Source organism: Oncorhynchus tshawytscha, linkage group LG01, assembly GCF_018296145.1.
Source record: "Oncorhynchus tshawytscha isolate Ot180627B linkage group LG01, Otsh_v2.0, whole genome shotgun sequence".
Lineage (NCBI taxonomy): Eukaryota > Metazoa > Chordata > Actinopteri > Salmoniformes > Salmonidae > Oncorhynchus > Oncorhynchus tshawytscha.
The window spans coordinates 46,780,260-46,796,429 of NC_056429.1; the positions used below are offsets into that span (position 1 = coordinate 46,780,260).

A 16,170-nucleotide genomic window follows, 5' to 3' on the forward strand; every position below is an offset into this window, starting at 1 on the left:
ATGGGCAATTTTTCTTAACGTTTACATTTATTTTTTTCTGTTAATCTTTCAGAAAATTCATACAATCCCACATGAATTCACAATGCAGATGGTCTACATCGCACTTCCCGTTGGAGAGAGAAAATGTTATAATTTATGCTGCTGGTGCTCTTGCTATTCACAAGAGCGGCACGTGTAGCTTGTTGTTGTTGTTGTCATACAAATCATCAAACCGGTAGTAGGAAAGTTATAAGGAGATATCAAGGCGACTCGATGGAAGACTGAATTAAAATGACAGAACTAAAAGTTAAAAGGCCAGGCTACAACACCAAGAGCCAACAGATAGGCTGCTATTTACTGTACGATTCAGAAGGGGAGAAAGTGCACAGTTCAAGTTATCTAGTCGTCTCAATGCGGTCTAAGCGGTCTAAGGCACTGCATTACAGTGCTAGAGGCGTCACTACAGACCCAGGTTCGATTCCAGGCTGTATCACAACCGGCCGTGATTGAGAGTCCCATAGGGTGGCGCACAATTGCCCCAGCGTCGTCTGCGTTAGGGTTTGGTCGGTCTAGGCCGTCATTGTAAATCAGAATTTATTCTTAACTGACTTGCCTAGTTAAATAAAGGTTAAATAAAAAATAAGATGATTGGTTTCGTGTAGCTCAGTTGGTAGAGCATGGTGTTTGCAACACCAGTATGGACCAGTACAAAATGTATGCACTCACTACGGCAGCAGTTCCAAACAAGGAGATATGAAAAAAGGATCGCGGGAGAATTTCTAAAATTTGAAAAAAATAATGTTGTTTTTATACATGCATAACAGTGCATTTGGAACGTATTCATACCCCTTGACTCATTCCACATTTTGTTACGTCAAATCCTTACTCTAAAATTGATGAAATTGTTTCCCCCCCTAAATCTACACACAATACCCCCATAATGACAAAGCAAAAACAGGTTTCAGAAATGTTCTCAAATTTGTATAAATGTAAAAACGAAAATATCACATTTACACACAGTACCAGTCAAAAGTCTGATCACCGACTCATTCAAGAGTTTCTTTATTTTTACGATTTTCTACATTGTAGAATAATAGTGAAGACATCACAACTATGAAATAACATATGGAATCATGTAGTAACCAAAATAGGTTTAAACAAATCATAACATATTTGAGATTCTTCAAAGTAGCAACCCTTTGCCCTGATGACAGCTTTGCACACTCTTGGCATTCTCTCAACCAGCTTCACCTGGAATGCTTCTCAGTGAACTACTCCACCAAATGCTGAAGAGGCATGATATAATCATTTCAATTCTATCCCCCTGAACCTGGGTTGTGTTAGAGTGAATAGATGATATGATTTCTTACTGTAAACAGAGGCTAGTCTTCACAGTATTTTTCTATGTGAACATTCCACAATGTTGTACCCTACTGAATGTGCAATGTGGCCTTGTAAAAATACTACGTACCGTATTGCATGCCATCCTTTTTCCTCAAGGAAACCACTAATCTGACATGGCAAGAGTGAATGTGTGGTTTCCACAACATTATCAAGGAAGGAAAGGAAGGGAGGAAGGAAGGAAGAAGCATTTTCAAAGTATTCAAACCAGACCAAAGGCTACCATTGTGAAAGAGTTTGTACTGAAACAGGCCCTGTCAGGTCAACCTTAGACCTAAATATTTTTTATATACCCCAATAGTCATACAGACATATTTATAACTACTTATAAGTCTTTGCTCTGGCAATTGAATGTTCCGGAATATCTGAACACAAAAGCAGAGCTTGGTGTTGAAATGAATGACACTAAGTTCAATGATCTGTTGTATTGCAAATATAGACAGACAAGACTAGGACCCCAGAATTTGTTTAGTAAATGCATCAGTGTATGTTTTGTATCAACATTGAAAGAACAGTTTAAGAGAAAAAGAAAAACAGTGGCAGGCAACCAGTGACAAACTACTGACAAAAAAACAGAGACTGGGATACCATGATACAGACAGACATAGACAATGAGAAATGGAGTGCCACAAACTGAAAATACACAGACAACCAAACACAGACAGACATAGCTATAGCACACACACATTTTTCATTCATACAAAGTTTGGTGCTCTCTCACATACACACTTCACTTACGATCTGTTTCTCTGTGTACTTGTTGGAGCTGAGCAGGTTGACAGCCTCCATGTGTCCAAAGTCGATGTCATGTCCCAGCAGGAAGATGAAGAGCAGCTTGCAGACATACTTCTTCTTACTGTAGCCGTCCAGTGCCTTATCCCCCTTGAACTTGGAGCGGATGTTGGCCAGCTCCTTATTGATCCGCTTGATCTCTGCCTCCTTGCTCTTACCTGGGGAAGAAGTGCAGCCCTTTTAGTTTGGATTAACGTTCTAATACTTTATTGCCATACCAACCAAAGATGTAAGGAATTAGATTTAATGCGGCTCTTAAAAAAGTGACAAAAAGATACACATATACATACCAGGGATCAACATTCAGGTACATTTATTTACTATCAAATGAGAGACAAACTTATCACACAAGTCAGAGTAATACTAAATCTTGAATCACTTATTAATAAGGGAGCAGGTCAACATAACGCACACATATAAAGTGAATCAATTGAGTGTGCTACGATAATGATGGCTGGTCAACGAAACACCCTCAGATGATTCATTGAGAGCCGTGAGACAAAAAGTACAAAAGGTATTTTATAGCCAAGATACACCCCTTTCAACCTACATGACGAACAACAGATGTACAGAATGGGTCACAAGGTTAAGATTTGTATGAAAGACATTTCACAGCAGACAGTATCTGCTGTAAAAACAGTTATCTTTGTGTAGAGATCAGGGTCTGGGTCATCTCTCCCTGGTACCATATAGAACAGAAACATTAACTTATGCTCTGGAATGCGGTCTCTTTAGGTTTTATCACCCAAATGACACCCCATTTAGTCGACTGGTTGATTGTTTAGTCGATTGTTTTGTCGATAGGCTGTTGGTCGACCAAGATCTCTTTAGTTGAGCAGGTGCAAATTGTTAGATCTTTTTTTATTGGGAAAAAAAATACATTGGTATGATTTGCGCCTGTCTCTATGGACTAATCCATTGCTGAGGCCACGGGGACGGCAGTCACTCGAAGACATGTGATACTGAAATTGTATATGGTTATTAAGCAAAAATAATCGTGCAACACAAATCAATCTAATATTATTTTAGAACAAATGCGCTTTCTCCCGCTGTTGGATACGGTTGCAGTTTGTGGTTCTGTAAGATATTCTTCAGTATACCGTAGAATTGCTGCCTTTCCTTATGTTGCTAGGCGCATAATATCAAAGTTACCCAACATATTAGGATTGAAAACAATGCGATGGAGGCAGCAGTAGCAGAGACGAGGAAACAGACCTTGCCTTAGCTTAATTGTCTAAGAAAACTCAGGAGATAGGAAACAAATTGAAATTAGGCTATTATTTATCGACCTAACTGTTAAATCATCCATAAACAAGTGTATTCGGAAAGTACAACCTCCCTTTTTCCACATTTTGTTACGTTACAGCCTTATTCTAAAATGGATAAAACCTTCTCTCCTCATTAATCTACACACAATACCCCATAATGACAAAGTGAAAACAGTTTCTTAGAAAGGTTTGCAAATGTATTACAAAATAAAAACAGAAATACCTTTTATTAACATAAGTATTCAGGCCCTTTGATATGCTACTCTAAATTGAGCTCAGGTGCATCCTGTTTCCATTGATCATCCTTGAGATGTTTCTACAACTTGATTGGAGTCCACCTGTGGTCAATTCAATTGATTCGACATGATTTGGAAAGGCACACACCCATCTATATAAAAAAAAGTCCCACAGTTGACAGTGCATATCAGAGCAAAGGATTGTGTCAAGGCACAAATCTGGGGAAGGGTACCAAAACATTTCTGGATTATTGATGGACACAGTGACCTTCATCATTCTTAAATGGAAGAAGTTTGGAACCACCAAGACTCTTCCTAGAGCTGGCCGACCGACCAAACTGAGCAACCGGGGAAGAAGGACCTTGGTCCTTGACCAAGAACCCGATGGTGACTGACAGAGCTCCAGAGTTCCTCTGTGGAGATGGGAGAACCATCCAGAAGGACAACCATCGCTGCAGCACTCCCCCAAATCAGGCCTTTTGTGGTAGAGTGGCCAGACAGAAGCAACTCCTTAGTAAAAGGAACGACAGCCCGCTTGGAGTTTACCAAAAGGCACCCAAAAGACTCTCAGACAATGAGAAACAAGATTCTCTGGTCTGAAGAAACCAAGATTGAACTCTTTGGCCTGAATGCCAAGCGTGACATCTGGTGGAAACCTGGCACCATCCCTACAGTGAAGAAGGGTGGTGGCAGCCTTATGCTGTGGGAATGTTGCTCAGTGGCAGAGACTGGGAGACCAGTCCGGATTGAGGAAAAGATGAACGGAGCAAAGTACAGAGATCCTTGATGGAAACCTGTCAAGAGCGCACAGGACCTTAGACTCGAGCGAAGGTTCACCTTCCAACAGCACAACGACCATAAAAACACAGCCAAGACAACACAGGAGTTGTCTCTGAATGTCCTTGAGTGGCCCAGCCAGAGCCCGGACTTGAACCTGATCGAAGATCTCTGGAGACACCTGAAAATAGCTGTGCAGTGACGCTCCACATCCAACCTGACAGAGCTTGAGAGGAACTGCAGCAAAGAATGGGAGAAACTCCCCAAATACTGTCACACCCTGATTTGTGTCACCTGTCTTTGTGCTCGTCTTCACCCTTATCCCCAGTGTATTTATACATGTTCTCTTTGTCTGTTGCCAGCTTGTTTTCCCATGCTCCCGTCTTTCTCTAGTTTCTGTTATCCCAGTTTTGACCATTCTGCCTGCCGTTCTATACCTTTCGGACTCTCCATTGGATTACTGACCTCTGCCTGCCCTTGACCTGTCGTTGCCTGCCACCGTTTTGTAATTATCTTTGGTTACTTCGAAACTGTCTGCATCTGGGTCTTCTCCTGAGCCTTGACAGTACGAACTGGACATGACTGACCCAGCAGACTCGGACCAGCTCCGCAATGCCGTCTCCTCCCAAGGAGCCACCCTTGGAAGGCACAAGGAGTTGCTGCATGGTCTTATGGAGGGGTTCCAGACCTTAGCCAAACGCCATGGCCGCACGTTGAACACATTGCTGGAGCAATTACGCAGTTGGTCTGTCAGGCAGCCTACCACGACGGTAACCTCTCAGCCCCTAAGTAACCTGGCTGTTAGCAGCACGGCCACCCCGGATTCCCGAGAACCCCACTTACCTTCTCTAGAAGGCGTCGCTGGAGAGTCTGGAACCTGTCGGGCATTTCTCGCTCAGTGTTCTCTCATCATTGAGCTGCAGCCCTCATCGGACCGCTCGAAGATAGCGTACCTCATCACTGATGTCCGGGAATGCTCGCACCTGGGCTACAGCTGTGTGGGAACAACAGTCAGCCGTATGCTTCAGTCTGGTGGAGCTCGTGGCAGAAGTGAAGGTTTTTGATTCTCCATTGTCCGGGAGAGAGGCTGCCTGAAGTCACTCCATCTTCGGCAAGACTCCCGCAGTGTGGGAGACTATGCAGTGGATTTCCGCACGTTGGCAGCTGAGAGTGCCTGGAACCCGGAATCGATGTTTGACACGTTCCTGCACAGATTATCGGAGGAAGTGAAGGACAAGCTAGCAGCCCGGGAACTACCGACGGATCTCGACTAGCTCATTGCCTTAACCACCTGAATTGATGGGCAGCTACAGGAATATAGGTAAGTGAGGATATCCAATTTCACCACGCCTCCGAGGCATCCCGGACGTCCTCGACGTCTCCCTGACAGAGAGGACCCGAGTCTACCGGAGTTCCCCTGAGAGTCTCCGAAGTCTGACGATTCACCTTTTCCCGAGTCGACGCAACTTGGCTGTCCCCAGCCAAACGTCTACACCGGCTTCACATGAAGAGTTGCGTCTGGTAATTTCGTATCCTCCAGTCCACTGAAAGACCAGCCTCACCGGTAGGGGCGAGTACTCTCGTGGGCCATACGAAGAACTTTCCCTCTTAAAATCAATTTATAACATTTTTTTCACGTTTTTCTGGATTTTTTTGTTGTTATTCTGTCTCTCACTATTCAAATAAACATACCATTAAAATTATAGAATGATCATTTCTTTGCCAGTGGGCAAACATACAAAATCAGCAGGGGATCAAATACTTTTTCCCCTCACTGTATATAAATATTAGGACGAGCAATGTCGGAGTGTCATTGACGAAAATACAGAAAAATACAGCATTTGAAAAGAGTAAAACAGTATGTAAACAAACTGACTAGTGTTTCATTATTAAAGCGACCAGTGATTCCATGTCTATGTACATAGGGCAGCAGCCTCTAAGCTGCAGGTTTGAGTAACCGGGTGGTAGCCAGCTAGCAATGGCTTTTTAACAGTCTGATGGCCTTGAGATTGAAAAACAGATTCTGTCTCTCGGTCCCAGTTTCGATGCACCTGTACTGACCTCACTTTCTGCATAATAGCAGGGGTCAACAGGCCGTGGCTCGGGTGGTTGATGTCCTTGATGATCTTTTTGGCCTTCCTGTGAAATCTGGTGCTGTAGGTGTCCTGGAGGGCAGGCAGTGTGCCCTCGGTGATGCATTTGGCAGACTGCACCACCCTCTGGACAGCCCAGTGGTTGCGGACAGTGGAGTTGCCATACCAGGCGGTGATGCAACTTGACAGGATGCTCTCAATGGTGCTCCTGTAAAAGTTTGTGAGGGTCTTAGGGCTCCCGAGTGGCGTCAGTACAGTCTCTGGTTAGAATCTAGGCTGTATCACATCCGGCCGGGAAGTCCCATAGGGTGGCGCACAATTGGCCCATGGTCAATTGGCCCACGGTCAATTGGCCAAGGGGTTTGGCCAGGGAAGACTGTCATTGTAAGTAAGAATTTGTTCTTCACCGACTTGCCTAGTTAAATAAAAGGTCAAATATATATATCTAAAATACATTTACAAAAAAAGCCACATTTCTTCAGCCTTCTGAGGTTAAAGAGGCACTGTTGCACCTTCTTCATCACACGGTCTGTGTGGGTTGACCATTTCAGTTAGTCAATGATGTGTAAGACAAGGAACTTGAAGCTCTTCACCTTCTCCAGTAAGGTCCCGTCGATGTGGATAGGGGCGGGCTTCCTCTGCTGTCTCCTGAAGTCCATGATCAGCGTTTTCGTTTTCTTTACGTTGAGGGAGAAGTTATTGTCCTGGCACCACTCCGCCAAGGCCCTCACCTCCTTGTTGGTAATCAGGCCTGCTACCGTTGTGTCGTCTGCAAACTTGATGATTGAGTTGGAGGCGTGCGTGGCCACTCAGTCATGGGTGAAAAGGGAGGACAGGAGGGGCCTGAGCACGCGCCATTGTGGGTCCCCTGTGTTGAGGATCATCGTAGTGTGTGGTTTCCTACCTTCACCACCTGGGGCAGACATCTGAGGCCGCGGCTGGGAATGCCGTCTGGGCCGGCAGCCTTGCGAGGATTAACATATTTAATGTCTTACTCACGTCAGCCACAGAGAACGGGAGCCCACAGTCCTTGGGAGCGGGCTTCGTCGGTGGCATTGTGTTATCCTCAAAGTGGGGAAAGGTGTTTAGCTTGTCCGGGAGTAAAACGGTGCCCGTGACATGGCTGGTTTTCCCCTTTGTAATCTATGATTGTCAGTAGACCCTCTCACATACGCCTTGTGTCTGAGCCGTTGAATTGCGATTCCACTTGGTCTCTGTACTGATATTTTGCCTGTTTGATTGCCTTACGGAGGAAATCACTACACTGTTTGTATTCAACCATATTCCCAATCACCTTGCCGTGGTTAAATGCGGTGGTTCGCACTTTCAGTTTTGCTGCCATCTATCCACGGTGTTTGGATTGAGTAGGTTTTAATAGTCACAGTGGGAACAACATCCCCTAGACACTTCCTTAGGAGCACAGTCACCATGTCCGTGTATACGTCAATGTTATTCTCAGAGGCAAACATTACGATTGGTCAAACCAACATTGAATTGACCTTAGCACGAGTACTTCCTGTTTGAGTTTCTGCCTATAAGAAAGGAGCAGCAGAATGGATTTGTGATCGGATTTGCCTAATGGAGGGCGGGGGAGGGGCTTGTAGCCATCCCGGAAGGGAGAGTAACAATGGTCGAGAGTTTTTGAAGCGCGAGTACTACAGGCAATTTGTTGAGAGGACTTTGTTTAAAATCCCCTGCTACAATGAATGCGGCCTCAGGATATGTAGTTTCCAGATTGCAAAGTCCAGTGTAGTTCCTTGAGGGCCGTCATGGTATCGGCTTGAGGGGGAATATCCACGGCTGTGACTACAACCAAAATAGAATTCTCTTGGGAGGTAATATTGTCAGCATTTGATTGTGAGGTATTCTAGGTTGGGTGAACAAACAGACTTGAGTTCCTGTACGTTATCACAATCCCACCATGAGTAGTTAATCGTGAAACATACACAACTGCCTTTCTTCTTCCCTTCTTTATTCCTGTCTGCGCGATGTACTGAGAACCTAGCTGGCTGTATGAACAGGGACAGTATATCCGGAGAGAGCCATGATTCCATGAAACAGAGTATGTTACAGTCCCTGATCTCTCTCTGGGAGGGGATTCTCGCCTTGAGCTAATCTACTTTATGGTCCAGGGACTGAACATAAGCGAGTAATATACTCGGAAGTGGTGGATGATGTGTACGCCTCCAGAGTCAGACTAGAAGTCCACTCGGAATACCTCCTCTCCACCGCCGTCATCATCTTGGAGCAGCCTCTGGGTTAAGTTACCTGAACGCCCATCTGCGGTCCGCTAACCGTTAGCTGTCTTATCGGCTGCTATCGGACAATTGAAAAGACCTATCGGACGATTTATTTATTTATTCTTGGGCCTCTATAACTATATATATATATATTTTTTTTGTGTGTGATTTGGATTCATCCCTCTCTACCACACGGAACCCCACTAATCCTACCGACGGAAACGCACGAGGTGGCTAATAACATACCTCCACCCTATGCTAGCTTGCAACCGATGGCCCGGCTAGCTGTCTAAATCGCCGTGACCCCAACCAACCTCTCTACTCACTGGACCCTTTTGATCACTCGACTAAGCATGCCTCTCCTTAATGTCAATATGCCTTGTCCATTGCTGTTCTGGTTAGTGTTTATTGGCTTATTTCACTGTAGAGCCTCTAGTCCTGGTCACTATACCTTATCCAAACTATTAATTCCACCACCCACACATGCGATGACATCTCCAGGTTTCAATGATGTTTCTAGAGACAATATCTCTCTCTTCATCACTCAATACCTAGGTTTACCTCCACTGTATTCACATCCTACCATACCTTTGTCTGTACATTATACCTTGAAGCTATTTTATCGTCCCCAGAAACCTCCTTTTACTCTCTGTTCCAGACGTTCTAGACGACCAATTCTTATTTATTTTAGCCGTACCCTTATCCTACTCCTCCTCTGGCGATGTAGAGGTGAATCCAGGCCCTGCAGTGCCTAGCTCCACTCCTATTCCCCAGGCGCTCTCTTTTGATGACTTCTGTAACCGTAACAGCCTTGGTTTCATGCATGTTAACATTAGAAGCCTCCTCCCTTAGTTTGTTCTATTCACTGCTTTAGCACACTCTGCCAACCCGGATGTTCTAGCTGTGTCTGAATCCTGGCTTAGGAAGACCACCAAAAATTCAGAAATTTTAATTCCAAACTACAACATTTTCAGACAAGATAGAACTGCCAAAGGGGGCGGTGTTGCAATCTACTGCAAAGATAGCCTGCAGAGTTCTGTCCTACTATCCAGGTCTGTACCCAAACAATTTGAACTTCTACTTTTAAAAATCCACCTCTCTAAAAACAAGACTCTCACCGTTGCCGCCTGCTATAGACCACCCTCTGCCCCCAGCTGTGCTCTGGACACCATATGTGAACTGATTGCCCCCCATCTATCTTCAGAGCTCGTGCTGCTAGGCGACCTAAACTGGAACATGCTTAACACCCCAGCCATCCTACAATCTAAGCTTGATGCCCTCAATCTCACACAAATTATCAATGAACCTACCAGGTACCTCCCCAAAGCCTTAAACCCCGTGTTAGATATCACCCTCATAGATATCATCCTAACCAACTTGCCCTCTAAATACACCTCTGCTGTCTTCAACCAAGATCTCAGTGATCACTGCCTCATTGCCTGCATCCGTAATGGGTCAGCGGTCAAACGACCTCCACTCATCACTGTCAAACGCTCCCTGAAACACTTCAGCGAGCAGGCCTTTCTAATCGACCTGGCCGGGGTATCCTGGAAGGATATTGATCTCATCCCGTCAATAGAGGATGCCTGGATATTTTTTTAAATGCCTTCTTAACCATCTTAAATAAGAATGCCCCATTCAAGAAATTTAGAACCAGGAACAGATATAGCCCTTGGTTCTCCCCAGACCTGACTGCCCTTAACCAACACAAAAACATCCTATGGCGTTCTGCATTAGCATCGGACAGCCCCCCGTGATATGCAGCTGTTCAGGGAAGCTAGAAACCATTATACACAGGCAGTTAGAAGAGCCAAGGCTAGCTTTTTCAAGCAGAAATTTGCTTCCTGCAACACTAACTCAAAAAGTTCTGGGACACTGTAAAGTCCATGGAGAATAAGAACACCTCCTCCCAGCTGCCCACTACACTGAAGATAGGAAACACTGTCACCACTGATAAATCCACCATAATTGATCATTTCAATAAGCATTTTTCTACGGCTGGCCATGCTTTCCACCTGGCTACTCCTACCCGGTCAACAGCACTGCACCCCCCACAGCAACTCGCCCAAGCCTTCCCCATTTCTCCTTCTCCCAAATCCGTTCAGCTGATGTTCTAAAAGAGCTGCAAAATCTGGACCCCTACAAATCAGCCGGGCTAGATAATCTGGACCCTTTCTTTCTAAAATTATCTGCCGAAATTGTTGCCACCCCTATTACTAGCCTGTTCAACCTCTCGTGTCGTCTGAGATTCCCAAAGATTGGAAAGCAGCTGCGGTCATCCCCCTCTTCAAAGGGGGGACACTCTTGACCCAAACTGCTACAGATCTATATCTATCCTACCATGCCTTTCTAAGGTCTTCGAAAACCAAGTCAACAAACAAATTACAGACCATTTCGAATCTCACCATACATTCCCTGCTATGCAATCTGGTTTCAGAGCTGGTCATGGGTGCACCTCAGCCACGCTCAAGGTCCTAAACGATATCTTAACCGCCATCGATAAGAAACATTACTGTGCAGCCGTATTCATTGATCTGGCCCAGGCTTTCGACTCTGTCAATCACCACATCCTCATCGGCAGACTCGACAGCCTTGGTTTCTCAAATGATTGCCTCGCCTGGTTCACCAACTACTTCTCTGATAGAGTTCAGTGTGTCAAATCGGAGGGTCTGTTGTCCGGGCCTCTGGCAGTCTCTATGGGGGTGCCACAGGGTTCAATTCTTGGACCGACTCTCTTCTCTGTATACATCAATGAGGTCGCTCTTGCTGCTGGTGAGTCTCTGATCCACCTCTACGCAGACGACACCATTCTGTATACTTCTGGCCCTTCTTTGGACACTTAACAACCCCCCAGGCGAGCTTCAATGCAATATAACTCTCCTTCCGTGGACTCCAATTGCTCTTAAATACAAGTAAAACTAAATGCATGCTCTTCAACCGATCGCTACCTGCACCTGCCCGCCTGTCCAACATCACTACTCTGGACGGCTCTGACTTAGAAAACGTGGACAACTACAAATACTTAGGTGTCTGGATAGACTGTAAACTCTCATTCCAGACCCATATCAAACATCTCCAATCCAAAGTTAAATCTAGAATTGGCTTCCTTTTTCGCAACAAAGCATCCTTCACTCATGCTGCCAAACATACCCTTGTAAAACTGACCATCCTACCAATCCTCGACTTCGGCGATGTCATTTACAAAATAGCCTCCAATACCCTACTCAACTATTTGGATGCAGTCTATCACAGTGCAATCCGTTTTGTCACCAAAGCCCCATATGCTACCCACCATTGCGACCTGTACGCTCTCGTTGGCTGGCCCTCGCTTCATACTCGTCACCAAACCCACTGGCTCCATGTCATTTACAAGATCCTGCTAGGTAAAGTCCCCCCTTATCTCAGCTCGCTGGTCACCATAGCATCACCCACCTGTAGCACACGCTCCAGCAGGTATACCTCTCTAGTCACCCCCAAAACCAATTCTTTCTTTGGCCGCCTCTCCTTCCAGTTCTCTGCTGCCAATGACTGGAATGAACTACAAAAATCTCTGAAACTGGAAACACTGATCTCCCTCACTAGCTTTAAGCACCAACTGTCAGAGCAGCTCACAGATTACTGCACCTGTACATAGCCCAAACAACTACCTCTTTCCCTACTGTATTTTATTTATTTATTTATTTTGCTCTCCATTATTTTTATTTCTACTTTGCACACGTTTCCACTGCAAATCTACCATTCCAGTGTTTTACTTGCTATTTTGTATTTACTTTGCCACCATGGCATTTTTTTTGGCTTTACCTCCCTTATCTCACCTCATTGCTCACATCGTATATAGACTTGTTTATACTGTATGTTTGTTTTACTCCATGTGTAACTCTGTGTTGTTGTATGTGTCGAACTGCTTTGCTTTATCTTGGCCAGGTCGCAATTGTAAATGAGAACTTGTTCTCAACTTGCCTACCTGGTTAAATAAATGTGAAATAAAAATAAATACATTTTAAAAAGTTAAAGTGCCCTGGGGGGGTAAAAAACAAAAGATCTAATTCGGGAAAGTCATATTTCTTGTCGTAATGCTATTGAGTTACTCTGATATCCAAAAGTATTTTCTGACTATGTAATAACAACAAACAAAAAAACATTCATGGCTAATAATCTAAGAAATAAAAAAATGAAATAGTGTGAAGTTGCTTAGGCGCTAGAAGCAAAGCTGCCATGTCTGTCGGCTCCATCTTCTGATGTTGTCTTGCTCATAATAACCACACATGGGTAACGCAACAGAGTACCGCAAAAAAACTCCAATTGAAACGCCAGGAAACAAACGAAAGTGGCTACCTCTCTCATAAAAACTGATCAGAAATGAAAATTACAATAATTATATTAGAGCAGTAGATATTCCAAATTAGCTACAATGACTAAGGACAAAATACCATATGGAAGTGTCAGATTTTCAAGATAGGCTATTCCATGGTGACCATTGCACATCGCAAATATTCAACCAAGACTTTTAACTTTTTAAATACCTGGTTTTCATTCCCATTCTGCAAACCCATTCTTGCCTTTGCATTTACTGGTAGATATCACTTGGAACATCTTTCCTACCCCTACCGGTGTCGGTCTTTGGTGAGCTGCTCCTTGCAACAACCAGCTGTTTGAGAGCTGAGCGCCCTCTCTGCCCAACAGATTACCACAAACAAGGCTATGTGCGCAGCACGTTTACACAATAATCAACATTAAAAAATTATAATCCCGAAGCTGGTAGTTTAATCAATTATATAGCCTTGATAAAAAATAGCATTATTACAATCTTTTTTTTTCACTGGCCCAAGTAGGCCACTGATGGAGATGCTCAACTGGCTAGCAGGCAGCCCTGTATGTCGAGCCCTGAATACATTCATTTGCATAGCTGTTACATACAATCAAGACATTACATATGTTAGGAAAGTTCATAATCTGCAATATAAATATGGTCGTGTGTGGTAACATCTAGGTTACACGATATACAATCGTCAAGATTGTATATCGTGTAACCTAGATGTTACCACACACGACCATAAAAGGTCTAGATCAGGCTGGCCTATATCTAGACTACTCTCTGGAAATAATTGCACTCATTGAAAGATAATAATGGTATGGAGTAAATCCATTTTAATCCAATCACTTTTTGACATCACCCTTTTGATTTTAATAAAACCGTCCATACATATTTGCCCATTGTAAAAGTGCTCAGAAATTGAATTTTTGGACCTCAAAGTCAAAACATTCAAGAGATAAAAGGTGCTCAAAGTTGACCCATTTTGCATACCCCACCATATGATTAGACATCCATGTCTTCATCACTGCAAAAGATAAAAGGTTGAGACTGATTTAATTTACAAACAAAGTTACAAACAGGGTTGTCAAACTATTTTATCATTTCTGGGGAAAAAATGTTTTATCAAAATGCATGTCTTTTTTAACCTTTAACATTAATGATCTAAAAAGCATTGAAAAAAACATTTGCATACGTTGTAGTTTAGACCTTCCTACTTATATTTTTAGCAACAGATCATAGAAACATTTTCACATCGACACCCGTTTGGTGCTGGAGGTGATGAATATTAGGTTGAAAAGTGGTGGAATTGCCCTTTGACGTACAGTGGGGGAAAAAAGGTATTTAGTCAGCCACCAATTGTGCAAGTTCTCCCACTTAAAAAGATGAGAGGCCTGTAATTTCCATCATAGGTACACTTCAACTATGACAGACAAAATGAAGGGGGGGGAGAAATCCAGAAAATCACATTGTAGGATTTTTAATGAATTTATTTGCAAATTATGGTGGAAAATAAGTATTTGGTCAATAACAAAAGACTTCAAGCACCTTTAAATGCTAAAGATTGTGGCATTCAGGTCCAAAAAGTCACTTTCTGACCACTTCTTCTATGGGCAAACACGTACGGAAAGTTGTTTAAATCAAAAGGGATGCTGTCAAAAGGAATTGAATTCACCTTATGGTTTCATGGATTCATCTTAATATGCTCCTGAACTATGACAAATTTTTGGGCTAAAAGATCCAAGTCACAGAATCTGAAGTTTAAAAAGTAGGCCTACATAATCCAAGGTTGATCTAAAGGTTTAGCCTACATTCTTTGACTAAACTGAAGAATAAATGCCTACTCTGGATTGGTCTAATCCGAGTCCGTTAAACCAGCCCTCAATAGAATAGCTTTACACTAACTCATTTCAGATAATCTGTTCAGTTTGCACAAAATGTCTGGAAACAATAACATGCTGCAAGTGGACACAAATATGCAGGTCCGATGCATGACCAATAAGGTTTGAGGAAACCACACCTTTTAAATTTTGAGACATAAATTTAAGGAATGCTTAGACAAGAGAAAAATTGTGTGAAGGGTGTGGTGAAGAGGCGACTATTTTCAAGAGTGAGGAGGTGGGTAAAATGCTCTTGGAACCTCTTCAGACTTGTACAATGTTTGTAAAAATACAATTGCCTACACATATTACTCAAATGTAAACTTTCTATGTCTTAACCTCTACCTCCAGAGGTAGCGCACAAACTCGCCCGACAGTTGCCCCCTTGAAGCAGGGCAATGTAAACAGAACTGTTTCACTGAGCCAACACTCAGTCTAAATGGTAGCAGCAGAGCAATATTTTTGAAACTGCTGAAATGTAGACATTTTCCTAATATGAGACTTGTTTTATTGAGTTTTACCTGAAATTGCAGGAACAGTTACATTATTTGTCGCAGCAGCCACCAGCTGCACTGAGCCACAAAACTATCAAAGCCCATCCAACACCAATTGATTTATTTTTATGTAGATCATACAAATAGGATATGTTTTTTCATTTGTAACATTGTGTGATGATTTCAGGGGTGGCGCTATAGGTCCCAGAGTGGTGGGAGGAAATGTTTTTTTTTACAACCCAGTTTGTACTGATCTGGTGAATGAATTACATTTTATTTTCGTGTCAAATTGCCTATTGGCAACCCATCTCTTAAGGGATTAATTCACACAAACATTACAATAATTCACTGTGGTAATTCTTCTTCCGGTGTTCTCCGCAGCACGCATCGCATAAAGAGTGAAAAAATGTCAAGGTACATATCAATACATAATAGTAAATAAGGTTATCCAAACAATAATTATATCCCTAGAGCAGTAAAATAATATACATACAGTAAAAATTTAAAACAGAAGGCATTTGAAGCCAGTAGCCTAATCTAACCAACTCCAGACACTTGTTGTAGTGTATGTCATAGTAATAAATCAGCTGTAAAAAGCAGTTTCATATGCGCTATGATGGGACCAGATTTGTTCTAATTAGGTCATATGGTAAAACAAAAAATCTAGACAAACTCCTGGCTATAGGGATGATCGAAAC

The 16,170-nt window shown here is 43.1% G+C and overlaps 1 protein-coding gene across 8 annotated transcripts in view; it reads right to left on the bottom strand.

The window, feature by feature from the left end:
* LOC112251578 (AP-2 complex subunit alpha-2) overlaps positions 1-16,170 on the bottom strand; it is a 69,277-nt gene that overhangs the window by 46,001 nt on the left and 7,106 nt on the right. For all 8 annotated transcript variants that reach the window (XM_042322109.1, XM_024422582.2, XM_024422569.2 and 5 more), the window contains exon 2: positions 2,119-2,330. In XM_042322109.1, the coding sequence (XP_042178043.1) occupies positions 2,119-2,169 (51 nt within the window). In that variant the 5' untranslated portion in view covers positions 2,170-2,330. The remainder of the gene's footprint in view (positions 1-2,118; positions 2,331-16,170) is intronic.